Genomic DNA, 27250 nt, shown 5'->3' with positions numbered 1-27250 from the left:
TTTAAATGATATAGCTATGTGGTATTTGAACCCCTTAGTATGTCTCGGCATCGCTGTTGCTGATATATTTATCTGCTTTCAGTTGTTTGGTTTCAGATTGAATTTTGTTATATTGATTGTCTAGTGTTTAGTAATTAGTTAGAACACTAAACATATATCTCAGATTTCTTCAGATGTACCAACTCAACCACTTGAGTTAAGGTATTAGATCATTGTACAATATTCAGCAAATTTATTGATACTAAAGATAAATTTAAGGAACCTAACATAAAATAAAGGTAAAAAGGACTCAACTATATTACCATTAAGCTCTTTTCAGCCTCTTTAAAAATCTTGTTTTGTTTTTGAATTGTCAAAGATACAAGTTTTTTTCCCTATACTACATCAAGATCAAGATCCATCACAAGCAGAACAAAAACGGCTAAGTTTATCTCATTCCAAATATCTCCTCTGTGTCTCAGTATTTACAGCTCAGTCAAGCCCACCATCCATGTCCTTCTCAGCCAGAAAACCTTGCTCTTGCTCATGACGATAATCTGCCATTAATAAATAGCAAATATCCCATGACATTAGTAGCAAATATCTTCAAGAAACGAAACATTCTTAGTCACACCAAAAATGGATCCTTTGAAGCCCAACAGCTCGGTCTAGCTAAATGTGAGCTGTTGGATTAATCTATCACTGAGTGTGTTAATAATCCAACAGCAACCATGAGACTGAACCGAGCTGCAAGAAAATGCTCACGAGTAGTACTGATTTCAGTTTAAGATTACGCACAAATATGCAATCTATAACGAAATCTACATGATGTATTTCATCTTTCAATTTAAAAACTGAGGTCTGCATTGCAATCATAATCTGACAGGTGATGGAAGAAAGCAAAACAAAAGACAAAATGATATATTTGATTATAACCCTAGCCCAATTATCATGACATGTATATCCAATCCCAATTGAAAAGGATATAAAGCCATGTGCATACCATTGTTGGTTTTTCCTGAACTCAGTAAGCACTGGATATATGTTCTCGAAGGCTGTATACGTCTCATCTCTCACCTAAACAAATGCAAATTAAAACATTGGTTCAATGAGGCGGAAAATGGTTAACATATAAAATTAAATGGGAATATCTCAAGAACAATACCTTGGCTCCTGTTAAAACAATTTTTCCAGATACGAATATAAGCAAGACTATCTTGGGCTGCTTCATTCGATAGATTAGTCCTGGAAACAACTCTGGTTCATACTATCACCAGGAACAAGTGAGTTCAACATATGTTTCTCATTCACTAAAATTCTAGTATTAGTATAGAAAGAATCTAGGAAAGCAAATACACATGCACAAACACAACAGAAAATAGCCCTTTCCATACATCTACACTTGTAGATCACACAAGCATCGTGACTGAAAATATTCCCCACTACGCATCTATATCCCATTTTGCAGTGGATATTCTAAGGTGAAAGCAGCTTCTACTTGATAAAATATAAAATAAAATAGAATTTGTGATTGGTTGGCCATCAAGGAAATAGCATTCAGGGGAAACAGAGAATAATAGCTTCATGTCATACTTACACTTGAGAAAGCACCGTGGGAATATGCAAGACCTTCAAGTCGTATGGGGAACTTGACATCACAAGAGCCAACAATGTTCTGAATCTTAAAATCCTAAACAATATAAAAGGAATAAATCAATTGTCAAGCACCACTCATGTAAGTGTTGGGTGGAAAAATGTTTTGAATCTTAAAATTCTAAAGCACAATACAAAAGGAATAAATCAATTATCAAGCACCACTCATGTAGTGGTGGGTGGAATATGTCGAACAACTTTAGTAGAGATAATGAGAAAGGGAATAGTACCTTAAATTTAGCTGGGAAGCCTAGCTTCTGGATAATTCTAGCATACTGGAGAAGGAAAAAACAAGAATAGAAAATATTACATAATATTACAAGAATAGAAAAAATGTGTGCATCATGTTTAGCGACTAGTTACCAGGAGAAAAATAAAACCATTCATCCTCCTCCATTGATTTAAAGATAAAAAACTAAAAAAAGAATATGCTAAAAAACAAGCCATGATTAATGGCAAGGTTCTCCAGTCTAATGAACATCGACTTGAGAAGTTTCAATAATACAAAGGATAAAAGAGCTTAGAGAAGAAAAAAAACACCAGTGTACCTTCCTTGCTGCCAATTTTGATTGTACCTCACTCTTAGCTCCAGTACAGACCTAACCATGGCAATTAAATTTTAAAAAAGTATTAAAATATAAACCCATAGCAAGCAACGTGCTAAAATTATGTTATTTCATAAGTAGAGCTAGAGACTGGTAAGACCCATTTGAGTAAGTGGGAGCCCAAATGGGAAATTAGCACATGACCCCAAGAACACAACTTAAGGAACTCATATGGGTGAGTTAGAAACAGATACTCTTCTCTGTAGGAAATCACTTGGAGTGAGTTGGGAACAGAGATTCGTGTATGTAGGAGGATAGGCAGTGTGAATGTCAATATGTCATTCCACTGATAGAATTTTCCATCCCCAGAAATAACATTGGTACATTCCTCGCTATTTCCATTTATTCATTGTTTTATCCATTAATTACTTCAACTTTCTGTTCTATTTCCTATCAATTGTTCCGACCCGCTAGATCTCTAAGAACTGACTCGCGGTCGAAGGGGTGCCAGAATTTGTAGGGGAAGGTCCCATTAGGTGGATCACTGAGGAATAATGTTTTCTTAAGGAGCAGAAAAGGCAGTAAAGAATGTGATCCTAATATAAACAGAATAGCTTTCTCGTTTTCTTTTTTATGCATAATCAAAATTGGGGTTTTTCCATAATACCCTCTTAACATGGTATATATGCTTATCAAGAGAAACCCTTTTTTCATATGTCCATTCTGTTTCTCCTCTACAGCTGTCCATCACATATCTACAGATCTGGAGTGCATTTCACACTCCTGCGACTCTGTTCTCTCTCACGGGCACAATTTCTTTTTCCAGGTCTCACCGTGGTGGACTAAAAGTATCTCTTTGTTTCCATCTTGAGTCTGTTTGGTAAGACAAAAAAAAGAGCTTTTAGCTTTTCAGCTCGTATTAATAAAAAAGCTCTGTTTGGTAACTCTATTTTAGCTTTTAGCTTGTAGCTTTTTTACTAGCTTTTAGCTTTTTTTTCAAAAGCTAATTGAAGTAGCTTTTGAGCTTGTAGCTTTTAGCTTGTGAGTTTTTCTTCCATTAATACCCTTATTATTTTAACTAAAATATATTATTACCCTCATTAATTAAAATGCCATTAATGTCATTTTGTATCTATCAGCTAATGAAACAGCTAATTTACCAAACACTCATATTAGCTTATCAACTATCAGCTACCAGCTATCAGCTACCAGCTAAAAGCTACCAGCTAAAAGCTACCAGCTATCAGCTAGTTTTACCAAACAGAGCCTATCTTGTGTTGCTGACCAGAGGATTTGTTCTATGTCTGCAAGGATGTTCTTTGTTCACGCAGTCAGTTTCTGTTTTGTTCTGTCTTTATTGCCAACCAAATGGCTTCAAATTAAAATGTTTCTATAGGTAAGGATCCACGGTTGAGTAGATTATGGAAATCAAGATTGAGTGATTTATGATATTCAATTTCAAGACTAAAGTGTAATTTTTTGGTGTTTTTATTAGTTTTAGCTGTGATTTATGAAGTTGTGTTTCATGAAGTTTGTACAATCTTAAGATTTCACGCTTTACGATTTTACTTCCCCTTTCTGATTATGCGTATAATCTTGATTTTAACTGCCTATCATTATAGTACTCTTCTCATCAAAATAAAGTTCCAACTTAACCATCCATCACACCATCGTCTAAGATCTGTATAGGCCCTAGAATTGCATTTCCCATGATTCTAGGACAACTCCGATGAGCAAGTCAGTAAAAATCTAGATTTCTATAGCTAATGACAGGAGAGTGAGCAGCAGCAGCAGACCCCTTACCAGTACCAGCATGAGAATTTGAAGCCATTTGGTTAGCAATAAAAACAAAGATGCACAGAGAAGTGGCTGTGAGGGAGAGTAAGGATGAAACGGATGCGGGCGAAATGGACAAAGACGGACGAGAGAAAAGAAGGATGGAAAGGAAAAGTAGGGCTAGACAGAAACAGTTGCAGGGAACAAAGAAGGTCTGGAATCTGTTTTTTAACGAAATTAATTGATAATTAAAGGTCAACCTGGTTTTAAATTAATTAATCAATATTCATTAATACGCACATTTTTTAACCAAAAAATCTTATTTCCTAATCAGGTTTTCTTATGACCCACATGCATAAACATGTCTTCTTCTAACCCACAAGCAGAAAACAGGTCTTCCGACCCGCATGCAGAAAACGGGGTCTTTCCCTAACCCTAGCATGTGTGCCACATGCCACCACCCTTGCGTTGAGAAATTGCATCAAGCTATTGCAACTGAGGTAGAAAAAAGTACCACATGCAACGAAAGGAACATACCATTTTGCCAGATGCAAAAATAAGTGCAGTTGTTTTTGGTTCTCGGATCCTCATAATCACAGCAGCAAAACGCTGCACAGGTTCAAATCAAAGACATCAGTACTGCAGAAAAATGACCAACTTGCATGACAATATATCAAGCATGTAAGCTATTACTACACTATTGATCTTTGACTTCAGATAACAACAGTGTAGCGCAACACAAACTTTGATACACACATATCTAGATGGAAGTCACAATTAAAAAACAAAACTTGCCTTGGGATTATACTCCGCATTACGAGCTTGAAGCGCAATAGATTTTAGCTCCAACTTACAGTCCAAATTGACAGTGGACACGATATTTCTAGCAATACAAATAGTAAACAATTTTAGATATTATAATGTACATATATACATGCAACAAGCATTTTACTATCTAAATATTTCCGCATCAAGCATACATTTAGAGTTCATCTTAGAAGAAACACAGACACACAAGGGCACAATGACAACACACGTAATTCCAATTGGTATATAGTTACCCTCCATTAAGAACATTTAAGTGTAACCAAATCAAATTAACTAAGCTTCAATGGCATAAATTTTATTGGGATAAGCACGGCTCCAAAAAAAAGCAGTATCAGTAAAACTTTGATCAACTGCAAGCTATGAAGCACGAACACCCCAAAAACGACAATAACACATCGGTACCGATAATGAAAAAATGAATAAATTAAGCGTATCACAAGTGGTGTCAGATACGGACACAAACATGCCTTTTTTTCATAGGTGTCGGTGCTACATAGACTTAAGAGGTAATTGTAATATTATTTGCAGGTAGTATTCTCAATATCATACATACACGGGGTATCACTAGGACATGGATAACTAACTACATGAATCCTCATCTTTATTACAAATAAGCATACCCACATTCCACACCACAACACAAACTCACATCACTCATTCAATTCAAATCAACCAAAACACACATCAGACACAGCACAGTTACTCATCATCATCATCATCTCATGCTTGCAATCACAACCCAAAACTGAGAAAACATTGAATTCAAAGAAACTCACTGAAGAGTAGGCACAATCCCAGAAGGGTGCTTTGACAGATCCACAGGTTGACTCCCTTCCAATCCTTGATCAGCCATGAATCCTATTCAAGTCTTAATTTTTATGCTACCCTTTCAAAATCCAGCCACAACCCACTATCACAAAATCAACAACAACCACAATATTCCACATTAATCACTAAAAAATCAAACAACCCATTTCTCAAATCATTTAAAAAACATCAAAAAACAAAGAAAAAAACCAATTAGGTTATAAAAAAACATCATATAGAACTAGATCCAGTGGTTCAACAAAACAATCACACAAATCAGACCTTGTTATCAGGAATTAGGGTTTGTTATTTATCGTTTTTTTGAGATGAATTGAAAGGGAGTGTGATAGAGCGGGAAGAAATTGATGTGAGAAATTTGTAAGAGAGGGTTTAAAAAGGGAGAGAGTTTATATATGTAAGAGAGATTGTGAATGCGATTGAGAACAAATGATGGATCTGATAGTTTGTGAAGACAGATAGAGGAGAGAGAGGTTGGGATCGATTTGTGACAGCTGGTTTTGGTTTGTTATATGTGTGGGACTGTTTTGTCCTTTGAGGTGGGAATGTTGGGGTTGTTTTGTAGGGGTATAATGGGAATGCTGGATATTTAGTATTATAGTATATATTGGATGTCAAACGGTAATAGTGTTGGGTCTAATTGTCATGTTTTTTTTTGGTTTATAAATATTACACACAAAATTGTCCTAAATTTAAAGATAAACAAAAATAATACTACAACAAATAATCATATTTAATGAATCAAATATATGTAAAATCTTGCAATCATTCAACTTTTAATATAACTATTAATGATTATTTTTAATTGTACTATTTAATTAATATTTTTTTTTTTTTATAGCACCGGTTTAGTTCGGTTCGGGGGCGGGCGAGTTCTGGCATCAAGTGGTTCCATCCCCCCTCCCGATCGCAGTTGCAGGGGATCGAACCGTGGTTCTCCCTACCAAGTTCAGCGCCAATCACCACTGAACCAACTAACGATTGGTCTATTTAATTAATATTATGATTGTTATGCATTACTCCCTCCGTTTTTTATTATAAGTCGTTTTAGACTTTTTACACAGATTAAAAAAAATAATAATTGTTGTATGAAAATTAGAAATTATGAAGGTTTTTACAAAATTATCCTTCATTAATGACATGTGGAAGATAAATTTATATAATTGAAAGGAGAGAATAATAAATATTTAAGAATATAATAGGAAAAATATCATTAATTATTCATTGTAATTGTAAAACGACTTATATTAAAATACAATTTTTTTTTCCAAAAATGACTTATAATAAAAAACGGAGGGAGTATTATTTTAAAAAATTTAAATCATTAATATCAATAGTAAATTGGTTCAGTAATAATTGACGATAAATTTATTAGGTAGGACAATTATTTGATCCCGTGATCGGACGTTCCAATGAACCGGATATTGGTGGTATCAATTTTATAACCATATTGACTAACACCTTCAAATTACCAATTGAATTATGACTTATTTAATCTCTTCGAGATAAATCCATTTTGATGCACATGCCCTAGTTTCACCATGGATCACATCACATAAGCTAGTTTTACATACATAACTAATCATATAGTTATCAATGTTTTCTTAAACCCTCGTTACTCTAAATGAATAATTGAACTTTTATGAGTGACATTCCAATTGAGCTTAAAACATTCTTCCTGAGGCTCCTTCCAACCAATGAAAATAATATCATTTTTGTGAGGTCATTTTGCCCACATAATTTTTTGTTTCATCTCCATTTCCAAGCCTCACATTTATTTTAGGGTTTGATTAGCATCACACTATAAAAAGCCTCTTTTAATCTTTTCTATTTCATTACAAACGGTTTTTTTGGAAGTTTAGCATAATGCATATGGTAGAAGAGATAAAGTTAAGGACAAAAATGGTGAAGGTAGTCTTCAATCCAAGATAAGACACAAATGTTTCCATCCACTCAATTTGTTTTAAATTTTTACAATAGTATAGTTGATTTTTTTCTCTAGTTGACCTCCCTAATGCAATGTAGGCTTCGAAATATTTAGAAAATTTCTTTATCCACCTCCCTATGGGGATCATCCCAGCGAAAAACCAAATCTACCCCTGCTTCGGAGATGCATCTCCGAAGTTATTTTTTTTTTTGAATTTTTTTTGACTTCGGAAATGCATCTCCGAAAACACCAAAAAAGTGGTGTTTCCGGAGATGCATTTCCGAACTCAAAAAAAATTCAAAATCCGTGAATATTTTCGGAAGTTCATTTCCGAAACTGTTGCTGCATATACAAATTTCCCTCCTTCACAATTTCATCATTTTTCTCCAAAACTTCTCAAAACCCTCTCTAAAACCCAATCAATCTCCATCAATTTTTCGCCCTAAAATCAAGTTTCAAACCGTTGATCACGTTAAAGGGAACATAGAAAGCTACAATTTCAGGTAAACATCTCTCATTTCATCCCCTATTTCACTACATTGATTCAACAAATTTATGCTGAAAACTGATATGGTTCGGAAGTTCATTTCCGAAATATATCACCTAATAAATTTCGGAAATGAACTTCCGAAATATGCCTTGGCAGTTAAAAAAAACAGTTTTGGCCAATTTTGCTAATTTATTCATTTGTTAGGTATGGTGCATCCGGACAACATTGTGCAAGCCGATGACGCAGTAGTTCCCGTAATTGTTAGTGTTAATAACGATCCGGTTATCGATGTTAATCCTATGATCAATGCGGTTGATGTTCGGCAAGAATTTACAAATGATCGGAGCTTCGGTAGTCGCGAACAATTGATTGATTGGGTTCAGAAGGAAGCTAACAAACATGGATTTGGAATTGTTATTTTAAGGTCGGACAACGGAAATAGTAGGCGGAAAGCTTTCGTTGTTTTGAATTGCGAACGGGGTGGTAGTTATGTACAATCAAACCATGTGCTAAAACACGAGGACACGGGATCGAGAAAGTGCGGTTGTCTGTTTAAGTTGCGTGCTACTCGGAGGGTTGATGATTTGTGGCGGTTAACCGTAATTTGTGGAATTCATAATCATGCCTTGGATGTCAAGTTACACGGACATCCAATGGCGTGCCGTTTGTCCCGCGAAGAGAGGAAAGTGATATCGGACCTAGCGATAGTCAAAGTGGCGCCTCGCAACATACTTGCCGATTTGAAGCGTAAGAAATCGGACAGTGTTTCAAATATCAAACAAGTTTACAATGAACGGCAAAATCTCAAGGTTTTAAATATGGGTCCTCGGTCGGAAATGCAACAACTTTAAAACTTCTAGGCGATAACAATTATGTTTCAAGCTTCCGAACCTCCGAGGACAAAGTTACTGTGCGTGATATTTTTTGGACTCATCCCGAAAGTATCAAATTGTTCAACACATTTCCAACCGTTCTAGTCATGGATTCGACATACAAGACAAACAAGTATAGGCTTCCTCTTCTAGAGATCGTCGGTGTGACCTCGACGGACAAGACTTATTCGGTGGGGTTTGCTTTTTTGGAGTGTGAAAAAGAAGAAAACTTTACGTGGGCCTTGGGCATTTGCAAGTCTTTGTTAGTTGATCCAGAGGTTATGCCAAACGTCATTGTCACCGATCGAGACAATGCTTTGATGAATGCGGTCGATACCGTCTTCCCGACATCTACCGCTTTACTTTGCCGGTATCACATAACTTGCAACGTGAGAAGCAAGTTGAAACCCGCGGTTGGGACAAAAGATAGGCCGAATGAAAATGGTAAAGTTGTCAAAGCCGGTGTTGTGGTTGATAGGATAATGGCGGTATGGAGGGGAATTTTGGATGCACACTCCAAAGAGGATTATACCGAGAAATTGGTACACTTTAGGTCTTTGTGTGGTTCCATTAGGACATTTTGTCATTACGTCGAATCCACCATTCTTGACAAAGTTAGAGAAAAAGTCGTGTGCGCTTGGACAAATCAGGTTAGACATCTTGGTTGCACCACGACTAACCGAGTTGAATCCGCACATGCGGTCTTCAAGAGGTGGTTGGGTGATAGCAAGGGAAATTTGTGTCGCGGATGGGACACCGTGAACCAAATGCTTGAAAATCAACACAATGAAATTCAAACATCGTTCGGTCGGAGCAAGACGGTTATGGAACACCGGTATAAGGGGCAAATTCTATTCTCCCAATTGATTTACAACATATCTCGAACGGGTTTGAATTTTTTGTTTCATGAAGCTAATCGGTCGGAGACCACGGGGACGGATAGTTCATTATGTGGGTGCACCATTAGAACTACATGCGGCCTTCCATGTGCTTGTATACTTGCAAGAAAGAAAAATTTGAATTCACCCATACACATGGATGAGGTAGCCGACCATTGGAAGAAACTTCGTTTTGATTATTTTGACCCGCCGAAAGAAAATGACTCCAAAATCACCATCTCCGACGAGTTGGAAGTGATAATGGAGAAGTTTGCTAAAGCGGACGACACAACAAAAATGCACATAAAAGAACAATTGCGAAAGATCGCATTTCCGGAGACCACCGATTTGAAACCGCCATCTCAACCGGTTAAAACGAAAGGTGCACCGAAAAAGTCCAAAATTACACAAGATTACACGTCAACAAAACGATATCCTTCCTACTTTGAACATGTTGATGCATCGTTCCCGGAAATTCATGAGACACCGAAGTCCACGTGTAGTGGTAACAAAGGAGCCCGTATTTCGAAGCCACCTCGCACACCGCCGATCAAAAAATCACCGATTGTCTACATTGATGAGATGCCACTTTTTATGCACAAATATATCGATAACATCGTTGATGTTGGAGGCGACGACAATTGTGGATATCGGGCCGTTGCGGGTTTGCTCGGTAAAGGGGAAAATAATCACACTTTAGTCCGACCGGAACTCATTGCGGAGTTGACTTCGTATCGGGACATCTACGGCCGACTATATGAAAATCAAGAAAAGTTTGCAAAAATTCATGATGCACTTGTTCCATCACTTACCGGTATCGCTCCGGTTTCGAAGTGGATGTCATTCCCTGAGATGGGTCATCTAATAGCAAGTGCATATGATATGGTGTGCGTCGATTTGACGAGGTTTGGACTAAGTGAGACTTTCTTTCCACTTCATAGTCGACCGCCGTTGGACGCGTCGGGCTGCATCATATGCATCGGGTATCTACGATCGCGGCACTTCGTTCAAGTGTTTTTGAAACCAGGTTGTCCTATACCGGCTACTTCTTGTCAATGGACGACACATCGTTCAAATGAGGCGGAGACTTGGCCGGATCCGTTCGTTTCGAGAATGGCGGAGTTTAAAGAAATGATGAGCAAAGAGCGCGAGCAAAATAGAGAGCGTTCGAAGAACGTGCCTATTTTGGACTTAGGATCCACCGATTGGTTCGGTGAATTTTAGTTCGTTCCGGATCGTTTTTTGTTTGTAACGATCATTTTTTGTATGTATTGTTGTTTATCATATAAAATCGGACCGATTCAATACATATATAATATAAGTATGTTTTATGTTGTCATTGCCTATTTTATGCCTATTTTGTATGCTTTTGGTATTGTTTACACAAAACAGAATGCAATGCACAAAATGTACTTTATGTATATTTCTGCATAATTCGGAAATGAACTTCCGAAATATACATGTCTGGAGCCTATTTTCGGAAGTTCATTTCCGAAATGTCCCCTGAGGCAGGATAAGGTTTGTTGGGCCATCAATGCTCCAATAAGTCTATAAATACTACACACTCTTCTTCATCCTCTTCACACCACAAAACACAAATGACACAAACCTACCCCCACCTAGCATTCGTCTACTTTGAAACCGGCTACCCGATGCCGTTCCAATTTTGCTTCTCGCGCGACACGCCATTTGCGAAATTGATACCGTCGCTCAACACGCTTTTGCGCTATCCCGAGAATCGAAAGGTTGTCAAGCTCGAGTACCGCTCGCCATCGCTTAACGACGAGGGAGGCATTAAGTTCACACCTTTTGAGATCAAGAACGACGAAGATTTAGCGGTTATGTGGACAACGTTCGACCGATTTTCTTCGAAAGGCCCGATCGAATTGGACGCCAAACTTCAAAGATCGGCAGACGACGTTATCAAAATGTTGACTCATCCCCACCTACCCGTGTTCAACAATATGTAACTTTAATTTTCAGTAATATTATCGTTGTAATCTTCACCCGATTAAATAAAGCGAATCGTTGTTGTTTTTCATTTTTCTTCTGTCCAGACATAAATTCGGAGGTTCATTTCCGAATTCCATCATGGGGGGTGAGTTCGGAGATGAACTTCCGAAACACCACATTTTCTGAAAATGTAACTTTATTTCGGAGATGCATCTCCGAAATCAATATTTTATATTAAAAAAAACACGTTTTCGGAAGTTCATTTCCGAAAACACTTTTTTTTCAAAAAAAAGTACCGTTTCGGAAATGAACTTCCGAAACAAGGGGTAGTGTTGTAAATTCACCAGGGGTGAGCAAGAAGGTTAGGAGGTGGGTGAAGAAATTCTCAATATTTATCTAGATTGGTAACTTACATGTAACCTATATGATGATTGATATTTCTTTTGAGATGTTGATCGACATTTTTTGAGAACTTTTTTATTCTTTTAGATGTTAGTTTTTTGACTTGAACCCTTACAAAAAAATCTAAACCATGCACAATACAATGACTATGTTTAATAGATGCCTCTGTAAAAAGAAGAAAATCTTCAACAACAAAACAACAAAAAAGATGAAAGTTTTGGTATCTCGATATACTTGCACACATAGGTTTCAAATAGTTAGCCTCCACCTTATATAAAATGGAAATTTCTTCACCCACCTCCTAACCTTCTTGCCCACCCCTGGTGAATTTACAACACTACCCCCTTGTTTCGGAAGTTCATTTCCGAAAACGTACTTTTATTGAAAAAAAGGTGTTTTCGAAAATGAACTTCCGAAAACGTGTTTTTTTTAATATAAAATATTGATTTCGGAGATGCATCTCCGAAATAAAGTTACATTTTCAGAAAATGTGGTGTTTCGGAAGTTCATCTCCGAACTCACCCCCCTTGGAGGAATTCGGAAATGCACTTCCGAAAAAAGGTCTGGACAGAAGAAAAATAACAAACAAGAACGATTCGCTTTATTTAATCGGATGAAGACGATGGAGGAGACGCTGCAACAGGTTAGAAAGTCCTGATCCTCTAGAAATCCATACCACATTGTAACTTACCAACATACTCCCTCCGTTCCTTTTTAAGTGTCGTTTTAGCAAAAAGCTCTTCCACCAAGATAGTGGATTATTAGAGTTACTTTTTCCATTATACCCTTATTTATTTTTCTCTTTCTAAATAAATTCAATCATATACTCTCTTTTTCCAATAACTAATTGAAAAACTTGAGGTGGAGTTATTGAAAAAAGAAGGCTATAAATGACAAATTATAACATTAAATTATAAAATGACACTTAAATAGGAACAAAAAAATTCTTCTAAAACGACACTTAAAAAGGAACGGAGGGAGTAATAAACAACAACAAAAAACTTATGAGCAAACTATACTTACATCATAGTGGTGTAGATCCTTATCAGCCATTCGCAACTGAAAATGATTAGCACGAACTTGAATTTTCCTTCCCAATTTTCCTTCTGAGACGACGGAGCCGACTCTAGAGTAGCCTTCTGTTTAACTTCGGCAGTCAGGCTCTCGATGGAGATCAGAGCCGAACTCAAGGAAGCAACCGGCGCTGCGACAGATGGAACAAACGGCGCTGAAACAGATGGACGAACAACCGGAGCTGCAACAACAGATGGAGGAGAGGTAACCGGGGCCGAAGCATATGACGGAGGAGGTGGATGTCCGGAGGAAGAAGGATTGGAGGTACGTCCACCGCGAGAGCCACGACCACCACCACCACGACCTGATCCTGCAGCATTGATGGATGATTGTTGAGAATGTGCAGGAGATGGTTGACTCCGGCGAGACATTGTGATGAAAGTAGTAACAAGAGATAGAAAACGTTAAAGCAAATAAGAAGACTAACGATCGAAAATGATTTGGGATATGATTGAAAGAAAAATCAGTGAGAGAGCGGTTTATAAATAAGAAAGTGTTTAGAAGTTAACCGTAGAGTGGTGGGGAGAAGGAAAGACACCTCGAAATTTAAAAGGTTTTTTTATTCTTTTAAATAGGGAAAGTCAAAGTTCTATGTTTATAATCCAGAAGATGGATAGTGTTCGCGGCGATGAAATCCAAGAATCTACATATTGAAATCAGAACAATCCAAAAACTAAGATGATAAATCCAATACAAAAACACTGTGCGATACAATCCGAAATCAGAACAAAACAAAACAAAACAAAACACGTCAAATAAAACAAAAAACACATTATTCTTCCCGACGAGCGAACTCCTCCGAATGAAGATACTGATACCAATCCGCATCCCACTCAGTCTCAGAACCATCAGCATCAACCACGACTCTCACGCCAGATAGTTGAGTTTGAGCATCCGGGCCCCGGGGCCCCTGGGAACGAGAAGTAGAGCCGGTCGAAACCTTCTTCTTCTCCTTCACCTCCTTCACTCCGCGAGAAGTAGAGCCGGTCGAAACTTCTTCACCTCCTATCTGATGCGTGCTGGTTGGTTGTCTGACATGTTCCTGTAAACAGTTGAAATCGATTAATATGCGAGACAAAATAAAAAACTAAAAAATTTAAACTTCTGATACAATTCGGAAGTTCATTTCCGAAAACTGGGATGGAGGTGTTTTCGGAAATGAACTTCCGAAACACCCCTGCGATGGAGTTTTCTGCAACTTCCATGGCAGACCCCTAAACCAAACTTCAAACCAAATCAAAATGCTTCTAAACAACCTAAATACTACTAACAACCTAACCATATATCATTTATGCAATAAAAACCCTAAATAACATGCATTTGAATAATATATCTAAAAATTTCAAAACTTACAAAGTGTTAGGATTGAGGGCTTTTGAATGTTGTTTAGCAGTGTGATTGGAGCCTTGATGCAGCTTTGGAATTCTGTTTGCACAAATTTTCGCCTTTGCCACTTTTTGTTTTGATTTAGGGTAAATGATTGGGGGAGGGGGAGCGTTTTGATAAATCTGCAGAAATCGCAGTATTTCGGAAGTGAACTTCCGAAATAATATTTTCGGAAATGAACTTCCGAAATAAGTCAATTTTTTCAAAAAAAGACGCTTTCGGAAATGAACTTCGGAAGCAGGGGTATTTTGGAATTTTCGCTGGGGGTGACCCCCCATAGGGAGGTGGCTTAAAAAAATTTTCTATAAAATAATGTAAGAGACAGATTCCATACAAATGACTAATATACATGGGGGCAGAAGGTCCCCCTACTAAATGCCTTAGGTAGGCATGAAAGTTTAATTTTATCTTTATTACATAAACTCTTATAAGAAGGATGAGTGCAGTAGTGATCATACTATTGATAAGATTGGAAATAAAATTACAACCAGCCAGACACTTATTAACAAAATGTAAATAAAAATGGTCAGTGGACATAAACATCTTTTTACCTATCATTCTAACCATAGAGTGCACAATCGCTTAAAACGTAACAATATATGATAAATAATACGACCCAAAACAAAACTTGATTGACAAGGAAAGATGATTCCATCAATGACAAAATTGATTCTATTGATAGTTGCTTGTAATAATTTTATAAACAACATTACATAAAGTAAAATGACAAAGTTAAGATATAAACTCGAGTTTATCCATTTTTTAATCAAAACAATAAATATTTTATTAATAGAAGAAACAATCAAAGGATTAGACCTCACTTGATTTACATAATGATACATAGTCGATGATGGTTTTTCGATTTTGTTGACAAAAATAAAGCGAGGTGCCATCCTCACTTATGAAAGACCCTATAAAAAGAGCTCGCTTACACTTAGATTAATGCACTAGGGATCTCAACTTGTGATGTCCAGTCTTAAGGCTATAAGGTAAGTCTTCTACAAGATAATATGGTCATAAATGGTTTTATCTTCATAATTTAAATTGAGCTAACAATTTCTTACCATGTTATTGAGATTTTATTGGGCTTCAAATCAATCTCTTACCTCACTCTAAAGAAAAATATTCTTCTTATGATGTCTTATGAAAATATTTTTGAAATAATAATACTTTGTATTATGGTCATCATCAATAATTTTTGCTATCTAATAATATTTTTGTTGTTGGCTTGCTATTTTTCTTATTTTATATTGAGTTTCACGAAAAAAGGTATTTATATATAGATTGGTTGCCTAAACCATTAATTTAACTATTCTAAATTTAATTTAGAACAAACTCTGTTATATAAACTTTAAATAGATATTGATTGATAGAGATTATGGCTCTGTTTGGTAAGCTATGTTTTCGAGCTTATAGCTTATGTTTTATGTCTTATAAGCTCATATGATAATTTAGACCCGTTTGGTAACGGTCTTTTCATCACGAGCTTATAGCTTATTTTACTAGCTTATAGCTTATTTTCCAGACGCTATTTCAAATAGCGTTTTAGCTTATGTCTCATAGCTTATCATTTTTCTTTCTTTTTTATCCTTATTATTTTAATTAAAATCCATTTTTAACCCTTATAATTTATTTTAATTTAAAATAAAATAAATATATATTAAATATCTTTTATGTCATTTTACATTTATAAGTTAATTGAACCGCTAATTTTACCAAACACTTCAATTAGCTTATAAGCTATCAGTCTCAACCATCCGCTATATGCTATAAGTCATCAGTCATCAGCCATCAGTCATAAGCTATAAGCTATCGGCTAGCTTATCAGTCAACTGCTATTTTTACCAAACAGACCCTATATTTGTGTATTAAATTTTGGGGTTTTATAAGATACTAATCTTTATCCTATTAACATATTTTTTTTTTGGAATGCATAATATTACTTCTACCAAATAATTTGAAATAAGAGGAGTGCTAGCAACACATTCTTTTCAACACTTAAATATTCTTTTTTATTGGTTGACATATGTGTGCGTCTCTCATTTTAAAAATAGGTCCCAAATAAACTGGTAAGACTCACACATGTTTCAACCAATAAAAAGAGAGATTTTTAAAAAATATTAAAAAGAGAATATTCTTAACATTACAAATGGTAATATCCATTTCTCTATTTTTCAGTCCTTGTTTCTTGTTGCTTACTGGTTACCGTCATGTTCAATTTACAAACTTTTTAAGTTGTTATCCGTTATGCAGTAACATATGGTGCACAATTATAGATATTTAAGTGTGCTCTCCATTTATACGAGGATAATGTGCAAGGAAATATGGACTCTATATTATTTTTTACTCTAGTTTTAATTTTTTTTCTTGACATTGTAGATATTTGAGAGTGCTATTCATTTGTAAGCAGTGCCGGCCCAAGCTATAGGCAAGGTAGACAATTGCCTAATACCTCACACTTGCTTTTATTAATCATACCATATGTAGTATAAATGATATCCGATAAGTAAATTTGTTCCTTTTCAATACAATAGCCATCCTTTCCAATACAATAGCATATATAGCATATTATGTGACTTTTAATATATATTACTTCTCTTATTTAATTTTATTGTAACTTAAACTATACTTTCTAATAAAAAGATAGAATATGAGTAAAAAAAATATAATATAGAAAAACAAAAATCGGTGCCATTTAGTTTTTGCTTTTATTTTGTATTTTTTTTTTACTATTTACTCATTTATCGTTAAGAGTATATTATTAATTTTATAAAAAATAATATAACAATTAATATTTTTAATTATATACAGATATTTGATTATTCTAAATTTTCATATTATGTATAATGTAAAATTAATAATTTTTTTAAAATATTGTGCTTGCTAAATTTCTTTTAATTGAAGTTAATAAAATTTTATTTCAATATCAACAATTTCACAAACTCACAATGAAAATTAAATTAATTAGTTTTATTATTAATTGAAAAAATGTATTAAACAAAATTGAAAATAATAATTTAATAAATATTTTTTTGTAAAGTAAAATTTTATCAAAAATATAATTATAAAAACTAATAAAAACTTTATTTTAAAATTTGCCTTACGCCTCAAAATGTGTTGGGCCGACCCTGTTTGTAAGAGGATGATGTCCACAAGAAAAATTTAGAAATTATATTCGAATGTGATACTCTATTTTCTTTTGTATGTCTTAAGTGTATTAAATATTAATTATGTTAATTGAAAAACCATTAGATATCCTAATGTATTAAATATTTCAAGTTTATGCATTATATTATACAGTATATAGCATATACTTTGGTTTGCTTATTTAAAAAAAATGATATTTACAATAAATAAACTTTATTTAATTATATTACAGAATATGAAAATCCTGTGAACATCTGTACAATAGGGTAAATCTTTATAAAAAATGGTACACTCCTGAACTTTTTTTTAATAAGAATATCATATAACAAAATAAACAGTACTAAACGAGAGGAGACCAAATCAAAACCCTCTCAAGGAACTTCCAAAAGGGCTAAAAGAATTTGTTTCCTTTGCATTTATGATTGTTCACATTTATGATTGACATTGCCAATTATATATATTTTCTTGTAAAAGTAATTTTATCATTTACATATTTGTAACATATTATATATACAAAGTTTTATTTTGCTTATCCAACATATATAGTAAAATTTATAATTTTTTTAGGAAAAATTGAAATTGTTAAATCAGTTGTATCAATGAATTTTTTTAATTATTTAAATTTTTTATCAATTTATAAATTTTAAAATATTTTACAAAATAATTTAGAAGATATATATATATATATATATATATATATATATATATATATATATATATATATATATATATATATATATATATATATATATATATATATATATATATATATATTTGGATATATATATATCCAAATATATATATATATATATATTTGGTATCCTGTGTGAACTAAACAAATAATAAGATAAATTTTATCTTATCTATATCATATTGTATCTTTATCCTGCTTTATATTCTATTACGTTTCTATCATATTCTATTTATTAAACAGGCCCTAAGCGTTATTTTTTAGTTATGCATGGACAATTAGGGGTGTTTGCGGTGCGGTTTGGGCGGTTTTGACGAAAAAAATCATCTGAATCGCAAGAGAAAAAATCGCGTGGTTTAGTTTGGTTCGGTTGGCTTTTTAGAAAAAAACCAAACAAAACTAATGCGGTTTGGTTTGGTTCGGTTTTTTACAAATATTTTATTGAGTCATACGTACACATATAGATGACAACATAAATTTGTATTTAGACATTCATATACTATCAAATAATAACAAAACTCGTCATATTTTGACAATAACTTTCCATTTAATATGTAAAAATTAAATTAGACAAAAGTGAAATAATAAACCTAAAATAATAGCATAAAGCAATATAAAATTATTATAATGAAATAAAAAATAGAAGAGACGAGAGATTAGTGAAGGTGAAAATGGAAAAACAAAAGAGTTGAGAGATTAGAGAAAAAGATGTGCGATAAAAACGAAACTGAAATACGGAACAATAGCATAAAAATGAGAAGGTGAAAAAGAAAGAATATAAGAGAGTAGAGATTATTGAAGAAGAGGGAAGATGTATGTGGCAAAGAAGGCGCAATAATATTATTAGATGTTGAGAATCAAGTGTGAGTGTGGATAATAGTCCCACATTGGAAATGTGTGTGGTGACTTGAGCATATATAAGTGGGAGAACCCACTCACCTATCACCTTAAGGTTTTAGGTGGAGAAGTGGTGTCTCTCCCACAAAGGTGTGTTGCTCAAAGGAATGTCCCCGAAATTAACAATGCTCCCGAACTCGACCCTCCCCCGATGTTGCGCCAACAATGGTATCATGAGCCTTTGGTTCAAGAAAAAGGGACCGGCTAAAACTTGTAGTTGAAAGTCAACGGATACATGTAGTTGAAGAGAATCAACGGATACATGTAGTTGAAGTCAACACATACAAGGATATGTGGAAGAGGAGCTTCCACATGAGGGGGAGCATTGTATAAGACTCACACTTGAGGGGGAGTGTTGAGAATCAAGTGTGAGTGTGGATAATAGTCCCACATTGGAAATGTGTGTGGTGACTTGAGCATATATAAGTGGGAGAACCCACTCACCTATCACCTTAAGGTTTTAGGTGGAGAAGTGGTGTCTCTCCCACAAAGGTGTGTTGCTCAAAGGAATGTCCCCGAAATTAACAATGCTCCCGAACTCGACCCTCCCCCGATGTTGCGCCAACAATGGTATCATGAGCCTTTGGTTCAAGAAAAAGGGACCGGCTAAAACTTGTAGTTGAAAGTCAACGGATACATGTAGTTGAAGAGAATCAACGGATACATGTAGTTGAAGTCAACACATACAAGGATATGTGGAAGAGGAGCTTCCACATGAGGGGGAGCATTGTATAAGACTCACACTTGAGGGGGAGTGTTGAGAATCAAGTGTGAGTGTGGATAATAGTCCCACATTGGAAATGTGTGTGGTGACTTGAGCATATATAAGTGGGAGAACCCACTCACCTATCACCTTAAGGTTTTAGGTGGAGAAGTGGTGTCTCTCCCACAAAGGTGTGTTGCTCAAAGGAATGTCCCCGAAATTAACAATGCTCCCGAACTCGACCCTCCCCCGATGTTGCGCCAACATTAGAGATTTGAGAAAATCGTGACTGGAATCATATGTGTAAGGATGAGAAAATTGTTCGTAATCATAAGACTAAGATATAATAGGTTTAAGTTTGGGTTGAATGTGAGTTAAATAAAAATTAGGTTGTAATATAATGCAGTTTGATTCAGTTTGGTTCGGATTTATAAAATACAAACTACAAACTGAACCGTACGATTTTGTTTGATTTGGTTTTGTTTTGAACACCCCTCATGAATATGGCTAAGGGAATATGATTGAAGTTTCTCCAATTATTTCTCACATGGGTTGTAAAATATGTACCATATCCTCATCGTGTATGATACAAATGTATTCATTTTGATTAGGATTGTATTCTATAGGTATGATTCTAGCATTTGAGTAAAGCTATTTACACACATAATTCCTACTCCAATATTTACATATCTTATGTGATGAACGGTATTTTTTTTAATAAAAAATATATTTATAATAATACTAAATAATTTTTTATTTTTTAAATTTGTTTAGATTAAGGGATACTGATATAAAATTATGTCATTAACCAACCTCGTAATTTCATTAATCAATATTTTACATTTCATTGACAAATTTTGTTTTACTACTAAAAATTATTTTAATATCCAGACTTTTATTAACCAACTTCATAATTTCATTAACCAAGTTTTTACATTTCATTAACCAACTTTGTTTTACTACTAAAAATTAATTTTAATATTTGGACAACCAAATTCATCACTTTATTAACCAACTTTTTACTTTTCATTAAACAACTTTATTTTACTATTAAATTATTTTAATATTTTAACATTTATTAATCAACTTATTACTTTATTAATCAATTTTTTATATTTTATTAACTAATTTTATCAGTGTACATGTCAATGTTCACTGTTCAAAAATATATATTTTATTTAAAAAATAATATTCATCATATTTATGCTAAACAGTGCTGGAGGTAAATATTGGTTAACAAATCTGATATAGGAATAATATTTCTCTAAGCATCAAATACAATTATAAATTTTTAAATTGAGAGACATTTTTAGAGAGAGTAATAATTGTCCTTATTTCTTAGACTGCTGGACTCAATTCAATTCAAAGGTATATTTAATTTCACATTTTTTCCATCAAGAGAGTTTGATCGCCACTAGACGCACTAAACTTTTTAAAATTTTATATTCGTGGGAGTTTAATTTAAACATGATTTTTTTTACTCATATAATTGGATGAGAATATTCTCATGAAAATAATAGTTATTAGTTAACCATCAATATCTTCCAGTAGCGGATCTAGAAATATTTGATAGTGGGGACAAATTGATTGTCTAATATTCATTAAAATTTATATTTTATATTATCAAAAATTATTTTAAAACTCAAAAAAATCTATATATAGAACAATTTTTTACTATAGTACTATATTTTATATTACAGTATATATTTAATGTTAAATATATGATACAAATTAAAAACATCAATGATTACAATTGGTACTAATTTATTTTACTTTATCTCTTAAATGTTTATATTTATTTCTTATTAATTTTGGTTCATATGAGTACAATTAATTTTTTTTATGGGGACAAATTTTAATATTAAGAATATTTATAAACAATTATTTTTGGTTTTGTGGGGGCTTGAGCCCCCTTAAAGATACATGTGTATCCGCCCCTGATATCTTCCCACTTCTATTTATTCAAATAATTTAATTTATATTTTAAAATTTTAAAATTTTAAAATTTATTTTATTTTATAAATATTCTTAAAAATTTAAATTATTTACTAAACACAAAAATAGACATAAAATTCTTGATAATAATGTTCGATTATATTAAGGTAGTTTAGATTAGATTACAACTATAAAATAATTAGTGACTTATGATTGTAGAAAGATTGTATATATTTTTAGAGATTGACAAATTTTATAATTTATAAATTTTAAAAAAATTTAATTGCATTTTTAGTTCCTCTATTATTCATTTGTTAACTTTTTGGTCTCTCTATTTTAGAAACCAGAAATTTGGTCCCTCAACTTTGATTTTTTAAAGATTTAAGTCCGTGTTCAAATCTGAGTGGAATTTTTGATAATATGGCATACATTTCGACTATGTGTCATACGCCAACTCACATTATTTATTTTTTTTATATATTTTAATGATTTTGAAAACTACATAGTATATTTTTATTTCAAAAACAAAATAAGCAAATATTATTTAGGTTTCCTAAATTATTTAAGTGAACCTTAATTGGAATAAGTCAATTTCAATTCCTTGCAATACATCATCATCGTTCTTCAGAAAACCACCGTCCATTCCAGAAAATCACCCTATTTTGAAAACCACCGTCCATTCCAGAAAATCACCCTCTTTAAAAAACCACCGTCCATCATCATCTTCATCAACCCATTCAAAATAGTTGTATCCTTTTTTTCCCATCACCTTAAAATTACCACAACCATGAAATCTTCTTCCAGGATTCTCATAAGTCCAAGAAATCATCAATGGTGACTCAAGTCCACACAAATGTCTTCTCCCTCTCCTCCTTAAACCAGACCGATTTGTTGAGGCAAATAAAATACTTCTTTTAGACATAGGTTGGAGAAGAAGATAAAAGAAGAAAAAAAATGAGCGAAGGATATGGAGAAGAAATATTAGCGACAGATATGGAGATTTCGAGCAAAGGATCTTGGAGAAGAAAAATGTGGTTTCCTAGGAGGAACAAAGAGGAGAGGCGATGTGCAATTGTTAGGGTTCAATAACATTCAAGATCTTATATAATGATTTTATTTAATGGTATTTGATTTATAAATATTAAATTAAGTTATATAGAAAATTATTAACTTAAATATTAATAAAACGTGAATGACTTGGCATCTGACATGTAATCAAAATATATGTCATGTCATAAAAAATTCCACTAAGATTTGAACCGGACTTAAATTCTCAAAAAATTAAAGTTGAGGTACCAAATTTCCGAATTCTAAAATAGAGACCAAAAAGTTAACAAATGAATAATAGGAGGACTAATAGTGCAATTAAGCCTTTTAAAAAAGAAAAAACTGTTTTTAAAATCTAATCAAACAAGCCTTTAGTCTACAATTTCATGATTCTGGTAAGAAAAAAAATCCATGTATGTATAGTATCTTAAATCATCAAATGCCAAAGTTTCATTTTATAATGATCTAATCATGCCTTTATCAGATCTAAAAGTTGAATCAACCAAATTGATTCCTAGTTCAGTAAACTAAAATTAACTTTGATCATTAAATTAGATGCATAATTTGATTTAGTAAAATGACTTAAATGGATTGCTGATTATTTTTCAATACATGTAGACAGCAATAAAAACAACAAAGATGACATTAAAAATGGTTCAATTCTCACTTTAACATAAACCTTATTCTATAGGTACTGTGAAATTAAGCACCAGACAAAAATCAAACAGAAAAACACAACATAGAACAACCTAATGATGCAACATTGATTCATAAATTCACTAAATTTGAGCAGTAAGAGATGGTTGTTGTTCCTCCTGCACTACTTCATGTTGAAGTTGCAGTGGCGGTTCTCCTAGCCAGTCCCACACAATATCCTTAAGTGCCGGTCTAATCTCATGCTGCAAAAGCCTCTGATACTCCAATGTGTCCCCGTCCGACTTCTTAAGTTCCACAAGATGGAAATGAGGGGAAATCTCGAAAATCTCAGCATCGATATTCAGTGTCCCTTTCCTACTTTCCAGCTTTAACAAACCTCCGTCTTTTTTCTTAATTTTCAAGCAAAGACACTTGCAAATTTCTTCCAGCTTAGAGATTATAATTGAGGCCGGCTTGTTGGACAAAAACCGCGTCTCTTTTTCTAGAATCGTGTCTTCGAACAAACCGGATAGATCAAAACCAGATGAGAAGGAGATGATATCAAAGGCGTTTAAGTTGTTGCAAGGCTTCGCCTGTTGTTTTGTCTCCGTAATAGAACCACTACCGTATTCGGATACTTCAAACACTCCATCAGCACGCAGAGTAGTAGGGTCATGGTTTTCAGTCTCGATATAAACCGGCTTCTCTAACCCCTTTTTAAACCAAGAACTTTCCATGATCTTGGCCATTGATATCCGAGTCTTTGGATTTGGATCCAATATTTTGGACAACAACCGGCGAACCTCTACTGCAAACCATTTAGGAAATTTGAATTCCCCTTGACTGATTTTCCTGTACATCTCCATCAGATTTTGATCTTGGAATGGAAGAGAACCAGCCAATAGAACAAACAAGATTACCCCACACGACCATAAATCAGCTTTGCTTCCATCGTAACCCTTTCTGTGTATCACTTCTGGAGCAACATACGCAGGGGTACCACATGTAGTGTGGAGTAACCCATCTTGGCGTTTCGATTCAGAAAGAGCACTTAAACCAAAATCCGAAACCTTCAAATTCTCATTTTCATCCAATAGTAGATTTTCAGGTTTTAAATCTCGATGACACACACCCCTGCTGTGGCAGTAGTCAACTGCGCTCATAAGTTGCTGAAAATATCCCCTAGCAACGTCAACCTTGAGCCTTCCCTTAGCTACCTTGTCGAAGAGCTCGCCGCCTTTTGCATACTCCATGATAATGAAAATTTTCGTTTTAGTGGCCATTACCTCGTAAAGCTCAACCACATTCGGATGTCTGACTAATTTCATGGCCGAAATTTCCCGCTTAATTTGCTCAACCATCCCGACTTTCAAAACCTTTTCTTTATCAACTACTTTAATGGCCACACTCACGCCAGTTACAAGGTTCCTAGCATGGTAGACCTTTGCAAACGTTCCTTGGCCTAATAATCTTCCCAACTCATATTTTTGCATTAACACCTTTCCCTTTTGTTCCATTTCGACAACACTATTGGCGTACAACTACCCTATCGATTATATAGTGCTCAAAGCTCAACCATCCTTGCAAATATTGTGTTTTGGAATTGAACAACCGAGATTTCCAACCGCGTCAAGCACATGAGTACAAAATAGATATTGGCGGCAATCTAAAAATCTGACCTCGCGAAGTATTAAAAAGGTTAGCTCAGATAGAGTTACAACCTCAGAGAAGGAACTCTTTACTTTGAACCACATCTTTCAGCATCCCAGGTTCTGGTAATGACACTAGAGAAGAATACCAAAGAAGATGAACTTCTTAAAAGAATTGGTTATCTTTCAATTGCTCAAAAGAAAAATATTTGATGACAGACACACCTGAAAGAAAGATAGAAAGTTTAGTTAGAAACATTAAACGATCCAATCAAGCTAAACGAATAATAAAAATATTATACGTATAAATATAAGATACATAAGACACTAAAGGATGGGATTAATTTCGGTTTAAACCTGTAAGTAGTTAATGTTAGCAGTATTAGCAACAAATTGTTCAAAGAGGAAATAAGAAATCAAGTTTGAACACCTACAAAAGTATAAGCTGTAAAAATATAAGACGAGCATGACAGTACACTCAGGCGAGGCAGTCGGGTTAAATCAAAGAAAACTTTAGCTGATTAGAAAAGAACCCTGCCTGAGCAGAAGGTTGGACGGATACAGATATAAGAATTTAAAAAAATCTAAAACACGGATACATAAATATAAATTTTAAAAATATGCATGAAACTATATTCTTATAGAAGCAAATTAACAGAAAATGAGACTAGATTTGTACTGAATTGCTTGACTGATTACTGATTAGACCATCTTTATACAAAAATGAATTCAATCCATTATAGGATTGATTGATCATCTAATTACTTCCTCGACTCTTTCACGAAAGACAATAGAAAAAACATCAAATATCAACATATAAAAAAAGAGCGACGACAACCTAATTTACTTTCCCTTATACTAAAGGGTAATATCTTTTCTTTATCGTTCTGCAGCCGGTCTACATCGGTCACGTGTATCCAAATTGGAATCGGGAAAACATTATGTTCTTCTTTAATTTGAGTACGATCAATGCTTCACAGTTGTGCAGATTTTCTAAAAATTTGGGAAAATCGAGCCGGTTTGAGAAAAAAACTAAAACCTAACAGAGTTGATTGGTGATCAACACATAGTCATATGCACATGTGTTTCCACTTTCCATCATTAATATCATAACCTAACTCTCACAATCTTTCATTCTTCCTACCCACTTTCATACTTGTTCCACATGCCATTTACTCCTTACAACATGCTTTGAAGGATCCTAAAATAAATAAATAAATAATCTTTTTATAAAATGCAGTTTAAATCAAAATCACTTTCTACCAAATTCAAATTCAAATTCAATTGAAAGATAAATAATCCAGTGAATGAAAACAAGCAAGACAATAACAGTTCTTAGAATTTTGATCGGACCTGCTAACCGTAACACACGTTTCATGATAAGTCGATCAAAAACATAGGTGAAAAACAATCTCTAGAAGAAAGGAATCAAAAGCAGAAAATTGAGGAAAAGTAAGAAAATAGTGAAAATCAGTACCTTGTAGAGCATGGAGAGTGAAGATCTGAAAAGAGAAAGGATTAGGGTTTTACGTTGTTGTGTGAGTGTAACTAAAAAGAAAAGAAGGAGCGGCAATGGCAGGAGAGGCAGGAGAGGCAGTAGAGAGACGAAGGTTTTAGGTTGTTAGAGAAAAATGAGAAAACCGGAGACGCTTTTGAGTTGTTTATACTAACACCTCCTTGGGAATGATACTCACGTAACACGTTATATTCTGTCTCATTCTCATACCCATTTATTTGTTTATTTCAATTTTTTATTTTTACTTTTATTTTTGGTATAGAAAAACTTTTGTTTTAAATATATTATTAATCTCCGTCCAGAAACAATGATTTATTTGTAAAATAATTTTATAATGTTTTTTGTAAACAAAATTTCTAATTAGATGTGTTGACCAATACTCCATTTATGGTACTTTTAATTTGATATTTGATATTTTATATTTATGATAACATTGAATGA

The 27250-nt window shown here is 33.9% G+C and overlaps 2 protein-coding genes across 3 annotated transcripts; both read right to left on the bottom strand.

Moving 5' to 3' along the window:
* Positions 1 to 300: 300 nt before the first annotated feature.
* Positions 301 to 6097, bottom strand: LOC131609463 (TATA-box-binding protein-like). Its single transcript, XM_058881156.1, has 10 exons — positions 5871 to 6097; positions 5558 to 5691; positions 4749 to 4836; positions 4491 to 4562; positions 2181 to 2231; positions 1863 to 1907; positions 1577 to 1669; positions 1145 to 1246; positions 983 to 1056; positions 301 to 536 (listed from the first exon to the last, which is right to left on the bottom strand). Coding segments are annotated over exons 2-10 (603 nt in total). The 5' UTR covers positions 5635 to 5691; positions 5871 to 6097; the 3' UTR covers positions 301 to 535.
* Positions 6098 to 23633: 17536 nt separating this feature from the next.
* On the bottom strand, positions 23634 to 26979 carry LOC131609462 (CBL-interacting protein kinase 18-like). Of its 2 annotated transcripts, XM_058881155.1 has the most exons (3): positions 26771 to 26979; positions 26132 to 26494; positions 23634 to 25518 (listed from the first exon to the last, which is right to left on the bottom strand). In XM_058881155.1, the coding sequence occupies exon 3, from the start codon at positions 25159 to 25161 to the stop codon at positions 23788 to 23790; it is 1374 nt and encodes a 457-aa protein (XP_058737138.1). In that variant the 5' UTR covers positions 25162 to 25518; positions 26132 to 26494; positions 26771 to 26979; the 3' UTR covers positions 23634 to 23787. The 2 variants fall into 2 exon arrangements, with proteins under 2 accessions (XP_058737138.1, XP_058737137.1); XM_058881154.1 differs by lacking the exon at positions 26132 to 26494.
* Positions 26980 to 27250: the final 271 nt, after the last annotated feature.

This window comes from Vicia villosa, linkage group LG6 (genome assembly GCF_029867415.1).
Source record: "Vicia villosa cultivar HV-30 ecotype Madison, WI linkage group LG6, Vvil1.0, whole genome shotgun sequence".
Lineage (NCBI taxonomy): Eukaryota > Viridiplantae > Streptophyta > Magnoliopsida > Fabales > Fabaceae > Vicia > Vicia villosa.
This window is presented reverse-complemented; position numbering and strand designations above follow the sequence as displayed.